Raw genomic sequence first — 19,973 nt, 5'->3', positions numbered from 1 at the left:
TTATCAGAAGAACTGGACAAGTCTGATCGGTCTCCACGCCCTTTACTGCTATTTTCCTCTCCTCCTGCACTGTCCTCTGGGACTCGCAACCATAGAAACATGGTCTGAACCTTAGGCCAGTGTCAATGTGGGGTGTATGTGCAGGAATTTTGCAGAATATAGCTTTTATAGTTATGCTGCATTCCAGTCAAATTTGGATATTGGATATTTGAATATTGACGTAAAATTTCCAACTTCCAAAGTTTAAACATTTCATAGTTAAAGGTACAGGTTGTAGGACCTGCCACTAGAGGGCGCCCTACCAAAACAATAACAATCGGGTGGTTTGATGACGCTAAAAAGGAGCGTGGAATGATGGGATTTGTTTTCTTCTACCCAACCACTGATGGCCATCAATCAGACGATACTTGTTCAACAAATATATACACTCGTGTACATTCAAACAAAATAATTGGGCATACATATCAAATGCGAGTTCAACGATTTGCGCGAGTAGATTACATACAAAGTCAATGCAAAGACGCGATCAGATTATGGATCAGACACGTCCTAGCGCGGGTCTAGAGACGCAATGCCCCGCATTTGCCGTGTATGCCCCATAATACCAATCTTGTTGATTGTTATAATAGCATACGTTTTCTGTAAAGATACGAAACAAAACAACTCACCGGTCGAGTAAAACACGAGCGAGATCGGCATCTCTTTCTAGTTGAAGTTTGTCGCGAAGCTCTCTCCATCTAGAAAATGCAACACCAATATTGATCCTCACTCTTTCTCTCCTCTTGTCCCAAACTCTTCTTGGGTCGTTTGGTTGGCCAGTACGCTTACGTTTACAGGGAGCTGTCCTTGTCGACATAACCAACGGCAGACGGTAAACGGTAATTATGTTCCATAAATAAGTAACACAATCCACCATAAAATGTGCAAGAAGAAGTAAATAAGGGACAGCTTGAATCAAGCTAGTGGTTTGCTGGACGCTAGACACTACTTCCGCATTTGTCCACGACACTGTTGTCATGTGGTTTCTACGTCAGTAAAGGCGGTAACAAAGGGTAACTAACGTCATTGACAGGCGACTGCACTGCCCCGTGTCATTGTTTAGAATGGGAATTTTCTCATGATTTACAAGTAGTTGAAAACATTAGAGATATTGTTAGTAATCAGCTGGACAAAATATATAACACTAGCCTAGTGGTTTTTGGATATTTTACTGCAAATATCTTACAAATCGTACCTTTAAAGACTCTACAGATGATGCTTAAAGAAACTAAATGGCAATGCTAGTACATTTTTGTGTAAAAAATATGGATGAAAATGTTACATATTTTTAGAATCATCTAATCATTGAATTATCTAAACAACTAGTCGTTTTTCTGTATATGCACAACTGTACTTTTACAGTACAAGTATTCATTACAACAGAATGTCAAAATATAGATAAAATATAGACAATTTTAAAACCAAGGATGCTTTTATTTGATTAAAATACACTAAAACAGTAATATTATTCAGAGATCATTTGAATATTTAAAAAAATATATTATTATAAATGTTGAAACCATTTTGCTTACTATTTGTGGAAGTGCTGCACTACCAAGGATTGCAATACTCAAGCTCGTTTAATGCTGAGCTAATTAAAATGACCACAGCTTATCACAGTTGAAGGGCTTTGTGTGTCACTGAGAAGGTGATTAACTACATCTGATTAAGTAATTTTTTTTTTACGAGGGGAGGTTATCCTTTTTCCACCTCAGTGTTTCTGTTTTTTTTTTTTTTGGTGACATGTTGGTGTTATATCTTTCACTTGGATGTTATAAGTTGCACTGAGTACATACAGCTGAATAATAAAAAAACTGTGTCCCTCTTCAATTCAAACTGTAAAGCAACAAAATGTGATTCATAGGCCCCTGACAGTGTAGGGGATGGAGATGTAAATAGTTGTGGATGCAGTTAGTGAATAGTAAATAGTTGTGGATGCAGTCCTTTTTTACATGGCAATCATCATCTGGGCTTTTATGATCATACAGTATGCCTCAGGATAAAGCTCAAAATTGCATCTATTTATCGTTGGCTTTCTTAACCACAAAAACTACATATATATATTTAACCAAACCAAAACGTTTACAACATATCCGGATGAAAGTTTTGGCAGTGTATCTAGATTAATATAATTTGGCAAACTTTTAAAATGAACTTGATCCCTGTCATGTGGGATTACTCTGTTTCGAGTATTCAAGGATAACAAGAGAGCAAGAGAAAGAATGTGCAGCTGTGTCAACATCAGGTTGATTTGTCAAAGCCGCATCGCGTGTTTTACCTGTGCAGGCAAGAGCTGCATTGGACTGTCGCCTTGTTTCCACGGTGACCCCAATCAGAGACGCGCATTTGGTGCAGGCATGAAAACATGGAAAGCACTGGAAACACCCTGATCAGTATACTTACATCTATAACAACATATCTCTATAGGGTGAATGTATCAAGCAGACCTGTATTTTCCAAGTATGAAAACACCAGAGCCGAGAGAAAAAGTGTGGAAGGTGGAGTGTTTAGTTGTAGGAACACATAGTAATTGTTACATTGAACGAAGCGTGTCTCCAGTGAGACAGAACAGGATCCAACAGGTCAGGAATGAGCCACGGCAGAAGGGAAGCCTCAGAGGGCACACTTGCACGCGTATGTGGACACATGCCGAATATATTTGCATATGAATGCAGTTTTACAAGAGCATTCTCATTATTACTCCACAACAGATGATTTGATTTAAAATGCCTTCTAAGATTTACAGCGTCACATGAAACATGCATTCATTTAGTAGAATTAGCACCATGCATAAGGTTTAGTATAACTAACCTTGTATAACCGTAATTCCATAAATCTGTGCTTCATTATGCATTTTAAAATGGATAGTTTCAATCCTAGATGCAACATTTAATTTGTGCTAAAATATAGTAATAGCTGGCACATCTAAATCCAATGTTTGTTACTGAATAAGAATTTTAATGGACAAAAATCTGTGTGCTGTTCTTTCCACAAAACATTTGATATTTACTCCATAAAAGAATACAATTTCAGGCGCTTATATGCATAACAATGAAAATGTATGTAATTTGTGCATGTATGCATGCATGAATAGGGGTGAATTTTTTATTTCATGCCGACTTTAAACAATACAGTCAAATATCATAGTCAAATATAGTTTTGTATTTGCTTGATTAGGTCTAAACCATTGGATTTGTTCTAGATCATAAGATGTGATCTTACGGTGTTTTGAAAGTCTGTCTGAAACCACTTTTCTTAAGAGCAAACTTAATTCAAGAACTATGCCTGTAAAGTCATTCAGTGTTTAAATGCTCAACAATATGCTGATAACATTTGCATATTCTAAATGCTTATATACCATTACATTGCTCTACAATTAATGATTTAATTAATATTTCTAATATCTAATAACTATATAAAAGTAAAATTGCGACTTGAGGCAATATTGCAAATAAAATGTGAGCATGTTATAGCATTGCCCCCCATACCTTAATATTGTGTATGAGTGAGATACACCCCCAAACTGCATGGTTATCTTGAGCCTGTGTTGAAGTCTGTTGTTCTGTGTTGCGCTGTCATATTAAGGCTGATGTGATGTTTGTCAAAGCAGATGTCTCATCTCCTCCCCTCCCCTTCCAGGTGTTCTGTAAAATGTTTGACTGTCTGCAGGGGGCTTCAGCTGAGGTAGGTGCAGCATGGAGAGCAGGATATTCAGAGATGGAGAGAGGGCTGATAACTGATTGCACGACTGATCGTAAGATGGATCTAACAGCTGCTGGCTGCACGTGTTTAGCTTTTGTTTGCAGTGAGGTCTCTTGGTGTGTGGAGCATGACGGTTCTGTTTTTATATTGATGTATGTAGATTCTTGACAATTAACCACCAGTGACATCTTCTGATTCTTCTTTCCTTTCCGAACTCCTTTCCAAACACTCTTCTTTCCAGCTGATTTCTCTTAATTTCCCATCCCTTTATCTCTCTGGTTTTCATTCTCTCTCTGTTTATGGCCCGTTACCCCTCTAATCGAGGCCCTGACTGTGAGGAAACTCCCTCTTTAAATGAAACTGGAATTAGAAGCCCATCAGCAGGGCATTCTTCACTGTTTAAACAGATCTTCATTCTCCATAAAGCTTTAATGTGCTCTTGCACTGTCTGCAGCTGGTACCATATATACACTCACCTAAAGGATTATTAGGACACCATACTAATACTGTGTTTGACCCCCTTTCGCCTTCAGAATTGCCTTAATTCTAGGTGGCATTTATTCAACAAGGTGCTGAAAGCATTCTTTAGAAATGTTGGCCCATATTGATAGGATAGCATCTTGCAGTTGATGGAGATTTGTGGGATGCACATCCAGGGCACAAAGCTCCCGTTCCACCACATCCCAAAGATGCTCTATTGGGTTGAGATCTGGTCACTGTGGGGGCCATTTTAGTTCAGTGAACTCATTGTCATGTTCAAGAAACCAATTTGAAATGATTCGAGCTTTGTGACATGGTGCATTATCCTGCTGGACGTAGCCATCAGAGGATGGGTACATGGTGGTCATAAAGGGATGGACATGGTCAGAAACAATGCTCAGGTAGGCCGTGGCATTTAAACGATGCCCAATTGGCACTAAGGGGCCTAAAGTGTGCGAAGAAAACATCCCCCACACCATTACACCACCACCACCAGCCTGCACAGTGGTAACAAGGCATGATGGATCCATGTTCTCATTCTGTTTACGCCAAATTCTGACTCTACCATCTGAATGTCTCAACAGAAATCCAGACTCATCAGACCAGGCAACATTTTTCCAGTCTTCAACTGTCCAATTTTGGTGAGCTCGTGCAAATTGTTGCCTCTTTTTCCTATTTGTAGTGGAGATGTGTGGTACCTGGTGGGGTCTTCTGCTGTTGTAGCCCATCCGCCTCAAGGTTGTGCGTGTTGTGGCTTCACAAATGCTTTGCTGCATAGGTCAGTTGTCACGAGTGGTTATTTCAGTCAAAGTTGATCTTCTATCAGCTTGAATCAGTCGGCCCATTCTCCTCTGACCTCTAGCATCAACAAGGCATTTTCGCCCACAGGACTGCCACATACGGGATGTTTTTCCTTTTTCACACCATTCTTTGTAAACCCTAGAAATGGTTGTGCGTGAAAATCCCAGTAACTGAGCAGATTGTGAAATACTCAGACTGGCCCGTCTGGCACCAACAACAATGCCACACTAAAATTTACTTAAATCACCTTCCTTTCCCATTCTGACATTCAGTTTAGAGTTCAGGAGATTGTCTTGACCAGGACCACACCCCTAAATGCATTGAAGCAACTGCCATGTGATTGGTTGATTAGATAATTGCATTAATGAGAAAATGAACAGGTGTTCCTAATAATCCTTTAGGTGAGTGTATTGCTGAGTCCCAATTCGCATACTATCCGTCCTAAATAGTATGCGAAACTAGAATTAGTACGTCCCAAATCGTAGTATGTTGAAAAGAGTATTCCAAAGATACCCGGATGGTCTACTATTTCCGGTTAGAATTCGAAGTGCAGATCAATGCACACTCTAAGTGCTAATATTGCCCACAACCCATTGCGTGCAGGAGGGAGGAGCTTTGTGATGGCTTTGCGGTGATGTAAACATGGCAGCCGGATGCAGCAGCGTTTTATACTATAAACTTTAAATATTTGAACTTTAAAATAAGTAGCTTTCGTTACACACATTGCACATGAACGTTAGAACCAGCCGCCTCACAAACGACCTGCGTTTGGTTCTACGACGACGCCGCCCTGCTTCTTCACTCCTCAACTTGGTAGAAGAACACACTGTAAAATGTATTGTGAAAAAAAACGATGAGAAAAAAAGATGGGAATAAATAAAATAAATAAAATTTTACTGGACATACAAGAATGAATGAAACGTTAACAGTTGTGGTGTGCGTAACTAGGCAACCACGTTGTCGTTCACGTTGCATGACGTCATCGAAGTATGTCCCAGAAAGTGCATACTCTTTTGCTACACACTCAAAAGTATGTACTTTTTCCTCACAAAAAAAGTACATACTTTTAGGTCGTAGTATAAGTAGGCGAATTGGGACTCAGTCTATGTGTGTGCATTTGTGTATGTATTAGGGACGGGCATGAGTACCCAGAAGTGACAGCAATGATCAATAATGAAAACACAATAATTACGTGACTTGACTATACTATGTATATATGAATCTTAGGTCAGAAATTTTTTGCACCAGCAGAAAACAGTAACAGTTATACACACACCTCTTTTATAAAACTGTAGTTAATTCCGTCATAAGACATAAAGTAGTAAAGATTTTCTTATCCTTTTTTTTTTGTTGCTTTAAACAAGGTTTGGAATGAGATGCATGAATATGAAGAATTATTAGTTTGTGTGTGTCTGTGCGTTCTAAAAGTCTAGTTCATCAGCCTATTATAATGCCCTTGTTCTCCAGATCCGTGCAGTCATTTATCTCTGTCTCGCTGCTCTTTTGATAGATAGCATCTAGAAATTTAAACCCCTTATCTGCGGGATCTGGAAATCTTCTGGAGCATCACCTACTTCCTACAGAGACGCAGGTGAGGAGTGACCATCAAGGCAGAAGTGGCACCTCCTGCTGGACGTTGAAAGCACATTATTGGCATGTCGTGCATAACTCTCATTAACAACACTCCCAGCAATCAAGTCTGCCTGATCACTGCTCATCACAGCCTGATCTCATGTCTAAACAAGGTGTGAAAATAATATGAAATATGTTTTATTTGGCCTCTTGTGTTTTTAGACTGAAGCACTGGTGCCTCTCAAGGTCAAAAGGAGGCATAACTGTACTAAATTGGAGCGCAGAGTGTGAGTTTGTGCGTATGCATGCTTTGGCACCAAGCTAAATGACATGTTTGTTTTCCGCTCTCTGTTTATCTAACCACCAGCTCAGTGGGTCTGTAATGAGTTATTAGCTGCTGGTCAGGCCTTTTATTTCCAGCAATCCGGGCAGCATTAGAGTAGGAGCCTATCAGGAATTGATGGGTCTCCGAGATGATCTCTGAGAAGCGTTAAAGGCACACAGAGCATCGCAGAGCAGCACAGATACTGATCTGCTCATTAAAGGCCATTATATCTACACACCGATATACCCACACTCATTTTGGAGTGATCTACAACAATAGGTACATGTACCTTGGCGGTACTTGGGTACAAATTAATACATTTGTATTATTTATTTTCAATTTGTATTATTATTTCAATTTGATATGCATATATATATATATATATATATATAGATAGATAGATAGATAGATAGATAGATAGATAGATAGAGAGAGAGAGAGAGAGAGAGAGAGAGATAAGATTTTATCTAATTTTATTATATTTTTATTATTCAATTAAATGTTTTATTTAATTTAATAAATATGAATAAAATCTGTTAAATATATTGTATATGTAAATTGTATAGTAGAATAGTGTTGTCGAAATATACTTACAAAAATACAACTATGTTCTGGATTTTGTTTAGTTCCTTTTTTAGACAAATAAGATATGTGCAATTAATGCAAGGTTTGTACATTTGTGTGCATGACTGTAATTTTTAGTCAAAAAATAAGTGACGATAAAGGGGTACTTGAGCTTAATGATGGGGCTATTGGGATACATAAGACAGAAATGGTTTTGAAAATGTTTTGTTTAGTTATTGAATTTCAAATTTATTGAAATTTTTATTAAGTCTCTTTCCGGTTCAGACTGCATAGGGAAAAGCTCATGGGTCTGTCACGTGATGAATGAATGACTTGAAAAACCCGAAGACTCGAAATAGGTAAACTAATCTCAGTACAGAACCCAAGGAATTTGCGCATGCATGACTGAACAAATCACTCCCCGAGACGACTCGTTCGTCCCGAGTCACATTAAAGATTTGTTCAAAATGAACGAATCGTTCAAGAATAACCCATCACTACTCAACGATGTCATCATCAGAGAACCAGAAAGAACTCTGTCATTTAACCGTTTTCATTTTCTCGTGCAAAATTGCTTGCCAGGCTTCTTAAATGCCTGGTATTTGGGGGATATTTGGCTTTGCTCCATCACCCATTGAACCCCCCCCTCCAATTTCTCAGCTGCATTCCAGAGCCCCCTGATAAATGGGTGTTGTATTTCACCGGCGTTCAGAGGGGTCAGCGACCTCACGTTGCACTGTACTTCAGCCGGGGTAAAGGATGTGCCCCCAGTGGCTGGCTGGGAGGAGAGGTCAGAACCGCTGACCCTAGCACTGCCCTAACCCACAGACAATACCACAACCTTTGAGAATCAGACATCACTGTATCTCAGAAAATCTGTCCGTCTCGATGAGCGTTTGCCTTCTCCTCCAGTGGGCTAAATAAGGTGTGTCAGATATATGCTGTGGTGGATTGACACCCACATGAGCAATCCCTGCTCTCCGGTCTCACACACAGATCAATGTGATGTTTATCTGTAGGTCAGTGGAGTTAATAGTTTCATCTGACCCGCCTGAACTCTATAAGCACCACTGCACTGCAGCGAGACTGACATAACTGTCCATGTATTACATGTTGCTGCTGTCTGATGATGTTTGAAGCATGGAATTCTTTTTAAAGACTCTCAGACACTGATTCATGTTCTGAGAATTGAGATCCAGGTGTGATCTTAAAGTGCTCTCATGCATAGCTCTCTGTTCTCGCAGGAGCCTCATCAGTGTCTACTTACTGTAAGTTATGGTGTGGTGTGGTATAACAGTTGATAACAAAAAGGTTGGAGGTCCAAACTCTTCAATATGGGAGATCAATGAGCTACCATTGTTCCCTTGAAGTTCAGAACACTTAAACACAGGTTTTTCTAGGGGAACTGCTCATTGCTGAAAGTGGCTTTGGATAATGCAGTCAGATAAATTACCAGATTAAGTTTTTCAATGGATCTCATGGTTAAACCAATAACTAGAGATCTGAGGGGCTAATGACTGATATTATGGCAATATTTTATAGGCTCAGCTTAATTTTATCAAAATGAGATGCACACAAATCTTCTGAAATTAAAAATAGTATTGAGTTAATTATTTGGTGATATCTGATAATAATTACTTGATAGTAAAGTAGCTTTTCTCAGATTGCCACTCAAAAGCTATAATGTAGATTGTAAAAAGGCTGTGGATCTGAAAGTTGAGAAAATGTAGCAGTGTACTCAATGGACTGCAGAACTTGGGAGTTGAAAAAAACAGAGAATGCATTTCAGACCTCATAAGTGGACTCTGACCTCTTCCCCTTCATCTTAAGATATTTTCATTATTAGTTATTTGCTGCTATGGTTTCGCCCAGCCATAAGTTGTTTCAGCGTAAGAAGACATTTAAACAAGAGAAACACGTTTTTGTCTAAAATATTTTTTCGGGTGATGTTATACATTTATCATTTTAAAAAAATATATCTTTTTATTTCAAATAAAAGCTGTTTATTTTGTTCATGAAAGAATCCTTAAAAAGATCAAAGAAATCATATTAGAATGATCTTTGAAGGATCATGTGACACTGGAGACTGGTTGCTGAGAATTTAGCTTTCACGTAAAAATTAAATTTTTTAAAAATGGTATAATGTGTGTGTATATATATATATATATATATACAGTACACACACACACACACACACACACTTTTCTGATGTTTTCAAAATAAATGTGAACTGTTTTTTATAAATGAAGCAACATTATTTATGTTTTCAGAGAAGACATAGTTTTATGCTTTTTAAAATTAGTCAAGCATAATAACATATTCACTCAAACACATTAAATAGAAATAACATCATTTTACAGCAAAACATTTGTTCTGCTACAGTACATATAGAAATATTATATTTTTAAATGCTGATGACTGGAGCCCAAAAGCCAACAGCTTGATTGATTAAAACTTAGGAACATTCTATGTGTGATAGACTTTTTACAATTTTACATAAATGTACTATAAAAAAATTATTTAATGACTTTTTTGGGAAGCATTATATCACCCTAGTACACCTCAGTGTATCACTGAAAATCTATATTTGACAGTAAAGAGTGGCATTAAGACTAATCAGATAAAATTAGACAGGAGTCGGACGGCGGAGAGACTGATAATGAGCTAACATTAGATGGTCTGTCAGCTCTGGCTGTGGTGGTCTTATCTCAACATTTCCCCAAGACCTCTGCTTATTGCCTTATCCAGACACCTGGGACCCAGAGACTCTGTTTCTCACACTGACTCATTCATTTTCAAGGGCAGAGAGTGAAATCTTGGATGCGCGGGGCCATACACACACACATACAGTGAAACGCAGTAGACTAGAAGTAAACGAATGAAGCAGTGTATCAGGCAATTGAGTTTATATCAAACGTTTCTCATTCCCCACAGATAGCATCAAACAGCTGCCGCTTTCTGATTACAACTGTGCTTTATTGTTGGAAGCACATTTCTGAAAGTGGAAAATTGCAGCGATTTGTAAATAACCTTTCAGATAGTCAAGCTATTTGTAAGAGAGCGTACGTAGTAACACCGTTGATGTCTGGAAAGAGTATTACCTCACAATTGTCCAGACAGATTGTTTGGCGGGAGGAGCATAATTAAAGCTGTTGTTGTGGAGACCCTTGATTACTTGGGTTATAAGGATGAGGTGGGGTTCAAACAGAATGGGTTACTTGGACAACTTGGACCAAGCCCATAGGAAAACGTTCTCCTTCCTGGAAGTGATGGTCGGAGAGAGTTGCGTTCTGCTAGGTTTAGCACCACATTCCTGCATTCCACTGAGAGGGGGAGGCCGCCTAAGGCTACGTCTGTGACCGTCTGAAGGAGATTTGTAGGATTGTTGGAAGTTCTTTGGTGTCTTATAGTGTGTGTCTGAGTATCTGTGTTCATGCATATCTGCTGGGTCTCGCTCTTTAATAGTTGTTTAAGAGGTTAGTCACTCTCTAGGTGCAGTTCTCACTAGATTCATGGATTAGTGAGTGTGTGTGTGTGTGTGTGTGTGTGTGTGTGTGTGAGTGTGAGTAGACTAAGTACACAAGTTAGCTAAAGGAAACAATATTCTTAAAATTAGTATTGGTAGGCTTTGGATTAGGGTTAGCTTTATATAAAAATAAAAACAGTAATATACTCATAGAAAGCCATAAATATGAGCTCAGATGTACCCAAGTCAATCTAGCTAGTTCAAATGGCACTGCGATATTGTGGTCATATCATGATATTGGTAAGTTCAAAATATTGGATAAGGGGAGTAACACTTTCCAGTGGGATCCAGAAACCAGAGAGCATCAGAAAAACAGATTGATTAATTAATCTAATTAACCAGCAGGATGCCCAGGTTCGATTTATTGCTCTCCTTTCCTCTCGTTTTATGTGTGTGTGTATTGGGAGAGTAAAGAAGGAAGTGCTGATTGGAAGGCTTTCTGCATTATTGAGACTGTCTGAAGCAAACACACACACACACACAGATTGTGAGGAATAGTAATTTCACCAGCGCACCCTGATTATGCTCAACTCTACATAATGCCATTTACTTCCTGTCACATTAATGCTAATCTTTTTATTGCAGTGAGGATGAGAAAAGTGAGCTAGTCGTCTAGTGCTGATGTTGTTCTCTGTGTGTGTGCTTGTTTTGCTTGCTTTGCACACGCCATAAGTCTCATCCTTGCAACTTTAGATTAAAAAAGAGGAAGACTGATTCACTTTGTGGTTTTTAATCATCTTAAATTATTACCATGACTGATAAGAGGATGAATAATAATGGGGAACCCAAATCTGAAAGTAAACAAATATAATTATCTATGGAAATTAAATTTCGGTTTGCTGTGATCAACCCTGTTCCTACTGTTGTGTGTTAAGTGTGTAAAATAGGGCTGTGATTTAGATTGGGGTTGATTTTCATAGGGGCTAGGTGTTGTTTTTTCCTGTTCTGTACAGATACAGACGCTTATCCTCTGTTTGTGGATAAGGGAAGACCAAAAACACTCCAGAGGGAGTTTTGGAAAGCTGCCTGTCCACCGGTCACTGCATCTGCTGCAGTGTCCTGTAGGACGAATGATCGTCCTGTTTTGTGTAGTACATGTTTGTGTGTTTATGCATACCTGTACTTTTAAGCAAGTATGTGTGCGAGCTCTTTCAGGTGAGTGTGTGGCTGAGGATTTTCTCTCTTTTTCATCATACAGTAAGTAGTTGAAAGGCCTCGGTGGCAGACTGCGCAGCGGGCCTAACAGTCCCAACAAAGAAAGGAACTCTTTATTCCTTTGTCCTTCAAAGCTGCTTGAATATTGCTGTTGGCTGGGGGACCGGATGTCTCAATACAAGGATGTGCATTGTTTTTTCTCGGAGCAGAGTGTGGAGCAGTGCATCATGAGCAGAATGCTGCTGCCGCTGCTGTTGTTTTCAGGAGTTGCATTCGTAATTCTTGATGATGTGGCACCAAAGAATTAAGCTCCCAATACAGTCCTCATTCAGACACAGGAAATGCTTTGAGTGTTTCGTTTGACTTTGACTGGGATCTTGGCTCTAATTTTAGCCAGATTTGTCAAAGTATTCATCATAACAAGCCAGATGTAGAACTGAGATGTACTCAAGTCAATCTAGCAAGTTCAAATGGCGCTGCGATATTGTGGTCATATCATGACGTTGGTAAGTTCAAAATATTGGAGAAGGGAAGTAACACTTGTTGATTGGAGAACCTAAATTTTCAGAGCTTTTGGAGAACCTAAAAAAGTCCTATTTTTAATTTCCCACATTTTCAAACTGTTTTAAACGGATGCTTTTAGCACACAGATGCTTTTAGGTTTTCATAGGTGTTAAAGGAAAATAACTGAAAATAAATCTATTATATTTGAGGTTGCACAATATATCAGTAGCATTCTAATTATTGGACAATATTGGATTTTTTCTCAGTATTTACATACTTAATTAATTTTAGTTTTTAGTGTTATTTCTGGTGTAATATTTCAATGGTATACAATTTATCAGCCATTTATCAATATTGTAATATAACTTATTAAAGGCTTATTATTGGACATGATTTTACTTTAACATTTTAGAAAGTTAATACTTAAAATGTGTAAAACAATGTTGATTTAAAATAAATTATAATAATATAATATAAAATATACATTTTTGTTAGTTAAAATAAACATGAATTAGTATCATCTACCAGTTAAAATAGTGAAAGGAAAGGAAATAACACAGGTTTGTGTCAGATCCAACAAGGTACATTTGATATAGAAAATTAAATGTATACTTTTATGTTATATAATTTTTATTTATAAATAATAAAATAAAATAAATAATAATACAAAAATAAAAGAAATAAAATTTACTGTAATAAAGTGTGCCATTTTTACAAACCCAGTGTTTTAGATTCTGCTCATTCTTGAAGCTTGGCTGTATTTAATAAATCATCCAGTTGTTCCGAGATATATCCTAGTTCACCTTCCTACCAGAATTTTCCAGTAGATTCTTCTGGAATTTAGAGGACTGATGTAGAGAGATCCTAACGGAGATGTTTTACTTCTTGGAATGGTTCAGAAAGTTAGAGAAAAAAAATGAAACATTACCTTGATTCAGAGGAAAATGGGATTTCCATATTCACATTATCTGACTCACATCTTTAGCCCTAAATGCTTGGTCTGTTCTGGTTGCCCTGAATGTCATGACACGTGCGGCATGTGGGGGGTTACAGAGGCCACTGGGCAGCGGTCACAACTCCACGGCTGATATGCTGCCAGCTGAACAACATTGTGCGTAGGTGTGACAGCCTGACCAAACCAAGACTGGGCCGCTCAGGCACAATCAAACTACTGTTCCACACTCACTGAGCCATGAATACTCTCCAACAGAGGCTAAGGTACTGCAGACGTCACACATTTTCTAGTCAATGAATATTTAATACAGAACGAATCCATCTTTTCACAAGAGGGTGCAGTGGTCTGTTAAACTGCAAAGATTCTCATTTTCACATCTCTAGTGCTTTGTGACATGTAGTTAGACCACTCACCTCCAACATCCCCTCTTTCCAATATATAACAGGATTGTGATTAGCGGGCGCTGATGGAAGTGGGCTTATTAACTGAAGAGCAAGAGGGGGTGGGGCTCTAATTGAAATGTGATAGCCTAATCTCTACGGTGACAAAATCCACGCACACTTGCTAATTTCAATGACAGCTCTGATGTCACTCAGGCTTAGCTGATGGAAATAAATAACAAACGTCCCAGAGTCATCTCAACCATCGAAATCCATCTTGCATAGCAGCCACCCCATAGTGCAAGATGAAGTGCCACTCAATTGTCATGGAGACCAGACATGGCAACTTGTGGCCTGAGAAGACAGCCGCTGCGTGAAGATAAGGGCTTTAAATTCCTAGCCTACTTTCAATTAGGGAGAATCATGCTGATTTGACACCAATTGTGCTGTGTAATTCATGGCCCCACATTCACGGACTTCAGGGGATTGTAGTCGCTCGGGTATCAAGGGCTGTGTCTCAATTCCCGCTCTGCTGAGAAGCGTGAATCAGTATATGTGAGCATGAATGTGAGTGCTGGAAAAAGCTTGAACCACTTAACATTGGGAAATTGACAACGAATTACCTGTGACATGATTACAATTCAGGTATTAAAAGTCACTGATATTTATTTACATCATGGCTGCAATTATTTTTTTACATCATGCATCTTTTTTTCTTTACTAAGCAAGACTGACCTGTCTCCTGATCTCATCATCGGCCCATACAACAATGTCATGGCAGTTTGAGAACAGTGTTCCTCTCTTCAGTAACATCTCTTACATTTCAGCAAAAAAAAGAGAATTACTTTATGTCTCACATTTATCTGAGGTCTGGATATTCTATATCTGTTAATTACAGGAGACCGTTTATTAGGACCTACAGCTTTTGCCTATTTACCTTATTGATTTAAATGTGGATCCCAATTTGACCCCCTGACCTGGTCACTTCCTCACGGGAGAATTGGAGAAGGATGTCATGCTTTGAAATTCATTTTCCTGGAGATTTGTAAATAGAAAAAAAGCAAACCGGAACGGATTAGCTTAGTTTATTTAACAGTCATTATTTAAATGTCTTTCATTAAAAAAAAAAAAAAAAAAAAAATATATATATATATATATATATATATATATATATATATATATATATATATATAATTTTTATCATATTTTGTTTTGTTTTATTGCATTTTATTTTATTGCGTTTTATTTTATTGTGTTTTATGTCTACTGATTATCTTTAAGCTTCATGTCTGAGTTAGAAAGCAAGCTTTGTTTTTGTTTATTATGTGAAACATAGTGCAGTTTATTTGCTTCAGTGTCTTTCCATGAGTTTTTACTGCAAAAATGACTAAATTAATTTAATTTAAAATGGAGACAGAAAATAAGAGAGAACTGAGTTTTGCTTCAGTGATACGTTAAGTAAATAACAATTATTCCTCTCAGGATCCATCTCTGTCTTCCCCGTTCTTCCTTTTCTCAGTGGTACTTTAATAATTCCGGTCAGATATATACAAAAAAAAAAAGGTTTAACGTTTCAAAACACTGCAAAAGTCACTGGGATTTAGCTTTTTGTCTCCTGTCGAAGAAAAAAGGGTTGTGTGAGGGGATTTTTACTTTTAGCACAAAAGCACAAACAAAATCAGCAGAAGAGAGAAGACAGAAGGTCTGAGACTTAAGGAAAGAGTCTAGACAAAGCTGTGTGTTTGTGTGTGAGGGGTACAGCGGATGGCCAAAAAACCAATGTCTATGTCTTTCTCAGGTCTACAGAGGTTCACTAAATATTCCTCACAGGCAGGGGGAGGAAGAGGGTAAGCTTATTAACATAAGAACAGAGTCCTCAGCCAATCGGAAGCAGGGAGAGGGAATGTCAGGATTGAGAAGAAACTGGGAGGGTGTCAGGTTACCCTATGCATTCTTCCCTCCTCCTTTTGCCGGAGAGGGAGGGAGAAAAAGAGCACAGGACAGACACAGAGAGAGTGAGTGCGTTAAAGATAGAGAAGTATATTGGACAATCTCATTCTTGCCTTCTGACATCACGGAATTGGAGAATGTGTTAGGAGCTGCCCGGACTTTCTGCCCGACGGAAACGCAGAGAGATTTGACAAAGACCTGGACGGTCTGAGGGAGTTTTCATCGGGGGTCAGATATCAGGCAGTTAAGTGCTGTCTGGAGTCCCAGAGACTCACACAGCAGGGCTGAAAATGAATTATCTGGTGAGTGTGTTTGCTGTTCTCATTGTTGTGTGAACGCTTTAAGTTGGTTATGCTAAATGCCCTCGGGGAATGGATGGTGAAGTTGGGTCTAAGTTGACAGAAGAAAAAAAAAGTGACACATTTAACATATCTTTTTTTTCTTAGCTTTTCTACTTATGACTTTTTAAACATTTTAACAGTTATCATTTTTAAGGTGTTTATGACAGCAACAAATCAGAACAAGTAGACTAGAAGCTTAAAAATCTCTAAAAAGCAATAATATTTGTTGTCACACTTCACACAAAGTCCAGCATAATATATATGTGCGTAGTCTAGGGTTTTTAAAAATGTCCTTTTCTTGAGGAGCAGTGTGTTTTGAAAGCTTAGTAGAGAGTGTGAGAAAGCAGGCATAACGGGGGGAAGAGTGAAAGGAAAAGGAGCCCAGCCACTGTGAGCTTCTCTGCTGACTCAGGAAAAAGCTGAAAGATTAAGGTTTTATGGAAAGGAGCAGGGGAAAAAAGGAGGGAGAAAGAAAAATGAGAAGGAGAGAAGAACAGCATGAAGTGACGGGCCGAAGCATTCGTTCCTTGCCATTGTTTGAAAGTATTGGCGCTCATTCAGCTTGTAAGAGTTTAGGAATGACACAGTGCTTTGGTATTTAGACGTGAGAGTTGGGCTGTTCTGTACTTCCGTATGAGGAATCTGGACACTGAGATTCACCCCCTGCAGAGGCTGGGATATCCCCTGGCCATAGAAATGGACAATGAAATGGTTATGGTCAATTTTTAGTGCACTGAGCACTGTGCATCGAAAACAGATAATGACTGGGTGGTTGGAGTATGAAGAGTATGAATTTTATTTTATTGGATTTAAGTTATTTTATTTCTTTATTTTATGTTTAAATTCCAAGGCATCTCCTTTTCTTTTCTTCTTTTGTGTTGGAAATTTGTCAGTTTTATAGTCTGTTGATAACCAGATTCCGTTTCTAAAGTTTATATTGATTCCTCCTGTGGTGGTCTGTGCTGAAGGAAGGGAGTTAAATACACTTGTGAATGGGCTGTTGACTTATGGAGATCACTCTCGATTTCAGATAACCAGGCTGAATCAGTTGCTAAGTTAAGAATGTTGAGTCATGTTGTGTTAGGGATCTTTAAATAAGAGAAAGACCCCTTTTTTTAAGAGACAGCTGAGTAACCTGAGTCCATCTCCCCCCCCTCATCGCCTCTCTGACTAAATCCTGACTCACCCTCCTGCTCTTGCGTTTAGGAGGGAGGAATTCCCCATCACTGACCTGAACCTCCCACCCTCTCCTGGGGGGTCTGTCAGACATGACCTGCTCCTCATCCTCATTATTCTCATAATCATGCATACATGGATGTCAGCATCAAGCTGTGTCAAAGTTCTGCTGATCTGAGACCAAATTCAATCTTTATGGTAACATCACGCATGAGATGCCTACATATTGTGGTCCAATGGTAATCAATACCAGAATGTTTAAGATTATTATAAAAAGAAGTGCACTGATTCCCAAATAATTTGAGGCTTGATGTTTGGTTGTGTGTATATATATATATGTATATATATGTATATATATATATATATATATATATATATATATATATAATGTTATATAATGTGTTGCCAACAAAATATTTACATTAAATTAGTTAATCCAGCTGCACTGTTTAACTCTCTAAGAGCCAGTTTGTTAGACACAGATTAAATAAATTTAAAAGAGAAGATCAAATATATAGATCAAATATCTTACATTATTACATTATTATATATGATTCCTTCCAATCTAACATTTCTTTTTCATAGCTCTGTAAACTATTTATTTTGAAATAACTAAGACAACTTCTAACACATAGTATAGCCTACAGCTAAAAAATAAAATAAAAAAATAATCTGGATAAAAAAGCCTAATAATTCGTCAAGGAAGAATTTGGTGTGAATATTTCATTCCAGTTTCCAAATCTGAGAAATTTTGATGATTTCTGGGGTCTTTTTCTTCGGGAGAAATGTTTTAGAACTTATAAAATGATTTGCTCTCCCTTTTGATAAAAGATTCAATTAAACCATCCTAAGACTGTTTGCTTGTCCTACCTGGTTTAGGCTGGTATTATCTGGTTTGAGTTGGTGTTTAGCTAGAAAAGTGCCCAAAACCAACCTAAAGCCTCCTAATAGGGATCAACAAAGACAAGAAAATCAGTTCACGTTGGTTTAAGTTTTTATTTTCCCCTAACAGGCGTTAACCTTATATCTGTCTAAGAGATACAATTGAGAAATTTAAGAGAACTCATTTGTGATCTTTCTTTCCTATCGGTCTTTTTACTCCCCGTCCTTCATCTCATTTAACATGGGAGGCAGGTATTGTTTAGCTGCCAGAGTTTAAAGTGAATATGATTCTATGTCTCTCCTCTAAGCTTTGTAACAAAGCATGAGAAATAACCTATAGTAGCATATTTCAAAGACTTGGAACTCTTCAAAGAGACAACATCAAGGGTTTCCAATACAATTGTGATTGCAGATAATTAAATGATCGTCATTTTTTCAATAGCTATGTCTTACCCTATGTAGTCGTGCACATTCCACGTGAGAGCTTCTCTTCCTGTCTTTGTATCTCAGGCCTCCTTGAGTTTATGGCCTCGTCACTGTTATTGAACTTGTGGAATGACTGTTTGAGGTCACAGTGACGCTCAGCATTGGAAAGGAGTCCTCGTGTTCCATTGTAGCCTATCATTTTTGGATTTATTGTTTGGGATAGGCAGGATTCTGGACATGTTTGTGCAGTGATGAAGGATCTTCGCTCAGGGTGAAGAGGAAAGAGTGTTTATAGCACACGCTGCAGTCTTAACGAAAATTCACTGTGTCCTTGACACATCTCTTTTTGACCACCAAGCACTGTAAATAATGCCGTAAAGATCACACTTCAGCATTGTGTTGCCGTGGAAAAACATTGGCAGTAAAACAACACTTGGTCTTAGCCTGTAGCTACAAGAATCAGAGATGTTTTTTCGAAGAGGGTGTTGCAACCTCACCCTGCCAGGAAAGGAGGGTCATAGGAGGTGTCGTTGTGTGTTTTCCAGTGAACACGAGGGATGGTGAATGAGTGATGTTATGTGCACATATGCATGCATTTTGTGGGATGAGCTTTGTTTGTAGGATTTGTATGTGATTGTGTGATTTTTGTCTGGTTGTGATTCACAGAGTGTGTATGCAGTAGACGTAGAGGATGCACCAATCAACAGTGGTGTCAGCATGTGTGCATTAGTGTTGACGTACAGAATGGAATAGAAAAGACGTACAGAATGGAAGTGTGACTGTGTGTCTGGAGGGGTGTGAGGTTATCTGAAGGCATGGAATGTGGGCTAATATCTTTGTGAAGTTGTAGCTGTGGAATGTGTTAGGAATGAAAGGATGAGCCTAAACTTGCACTGAGAATGCTACAAAAACACACTGACATTTCTCAATATGACATGCCATATATTTCTACTAAAGAAAATGGAGTATATATACTAAGATTTAGTTTTTAAAGAGCTTATAACTTCTATTCAGCAATAATTTGTAAAATTGCAATCACAGATTATGGTAAAGACAAAAAATATCTTTACAAATCAAAATATTACATTAGAAAAGATTGAGCACTACATCAGCGTATTAGAATGATTTCTGAGGTATCATCTGGAGACTAATGGCTGCTGAAAATATAGCACATACAGAATGAATAAAAATATAT

The 19,973-nt window shown here is 38.2% G+C and overlaps 1 protein-coding gene across 3 annotated transcripts in view; it reads left to right on the top strand.

Annotated features, from left to right (window-relative positions):
• Window positions 1-19,973, top strand: part of LOC132156105 (breast cancer anti-estrogen resistance protein 1-like) — an 88,799-nt gene that overhangs the window by 26,131 nt on the left and 42,695 nt on the right. The window contains exon 1 of one of the 3 annotated variants that reach the window (XM_059564965.1): window positions 15,991-16,255. The exons of 1 other annotated variant lie outside the window; for it this stretch is intronic. In XM_059564965.1, the coding sequence (XP_059420948.1) occupies window positions 16,244-16,255 (12 nt within the window). In that variant the 5' untranslated portion in view covers window positions 15,991-16,243. Of the gene's footprint in view, window positions 1-15,990; window positions 16,256-19,973 lie in introns of those variants that run through there. One more of the 3 variants, XM_059564963.1, reaches the window with a different exon arrangement.

This window comes from Carassius carassius, chromosome 13, assembly GCF_963082965.1.
Source record: "Carassius carassius chromosome 13, fCarCar2.1, whole genome shotgun sequence".
Taxonomy (NCBI): domain Eukaryota; kingdom Metazoa; phylum Chordata; class Actinopteri; order Cypriniformes; family Cyprinidae; genus Carassius; species Carassius carassius.
The sequence above is the reverse complement of the archived record's forward strand: the minus strand, read 5'-3'. Positions and strand labels throughout refer to the sequence as shown.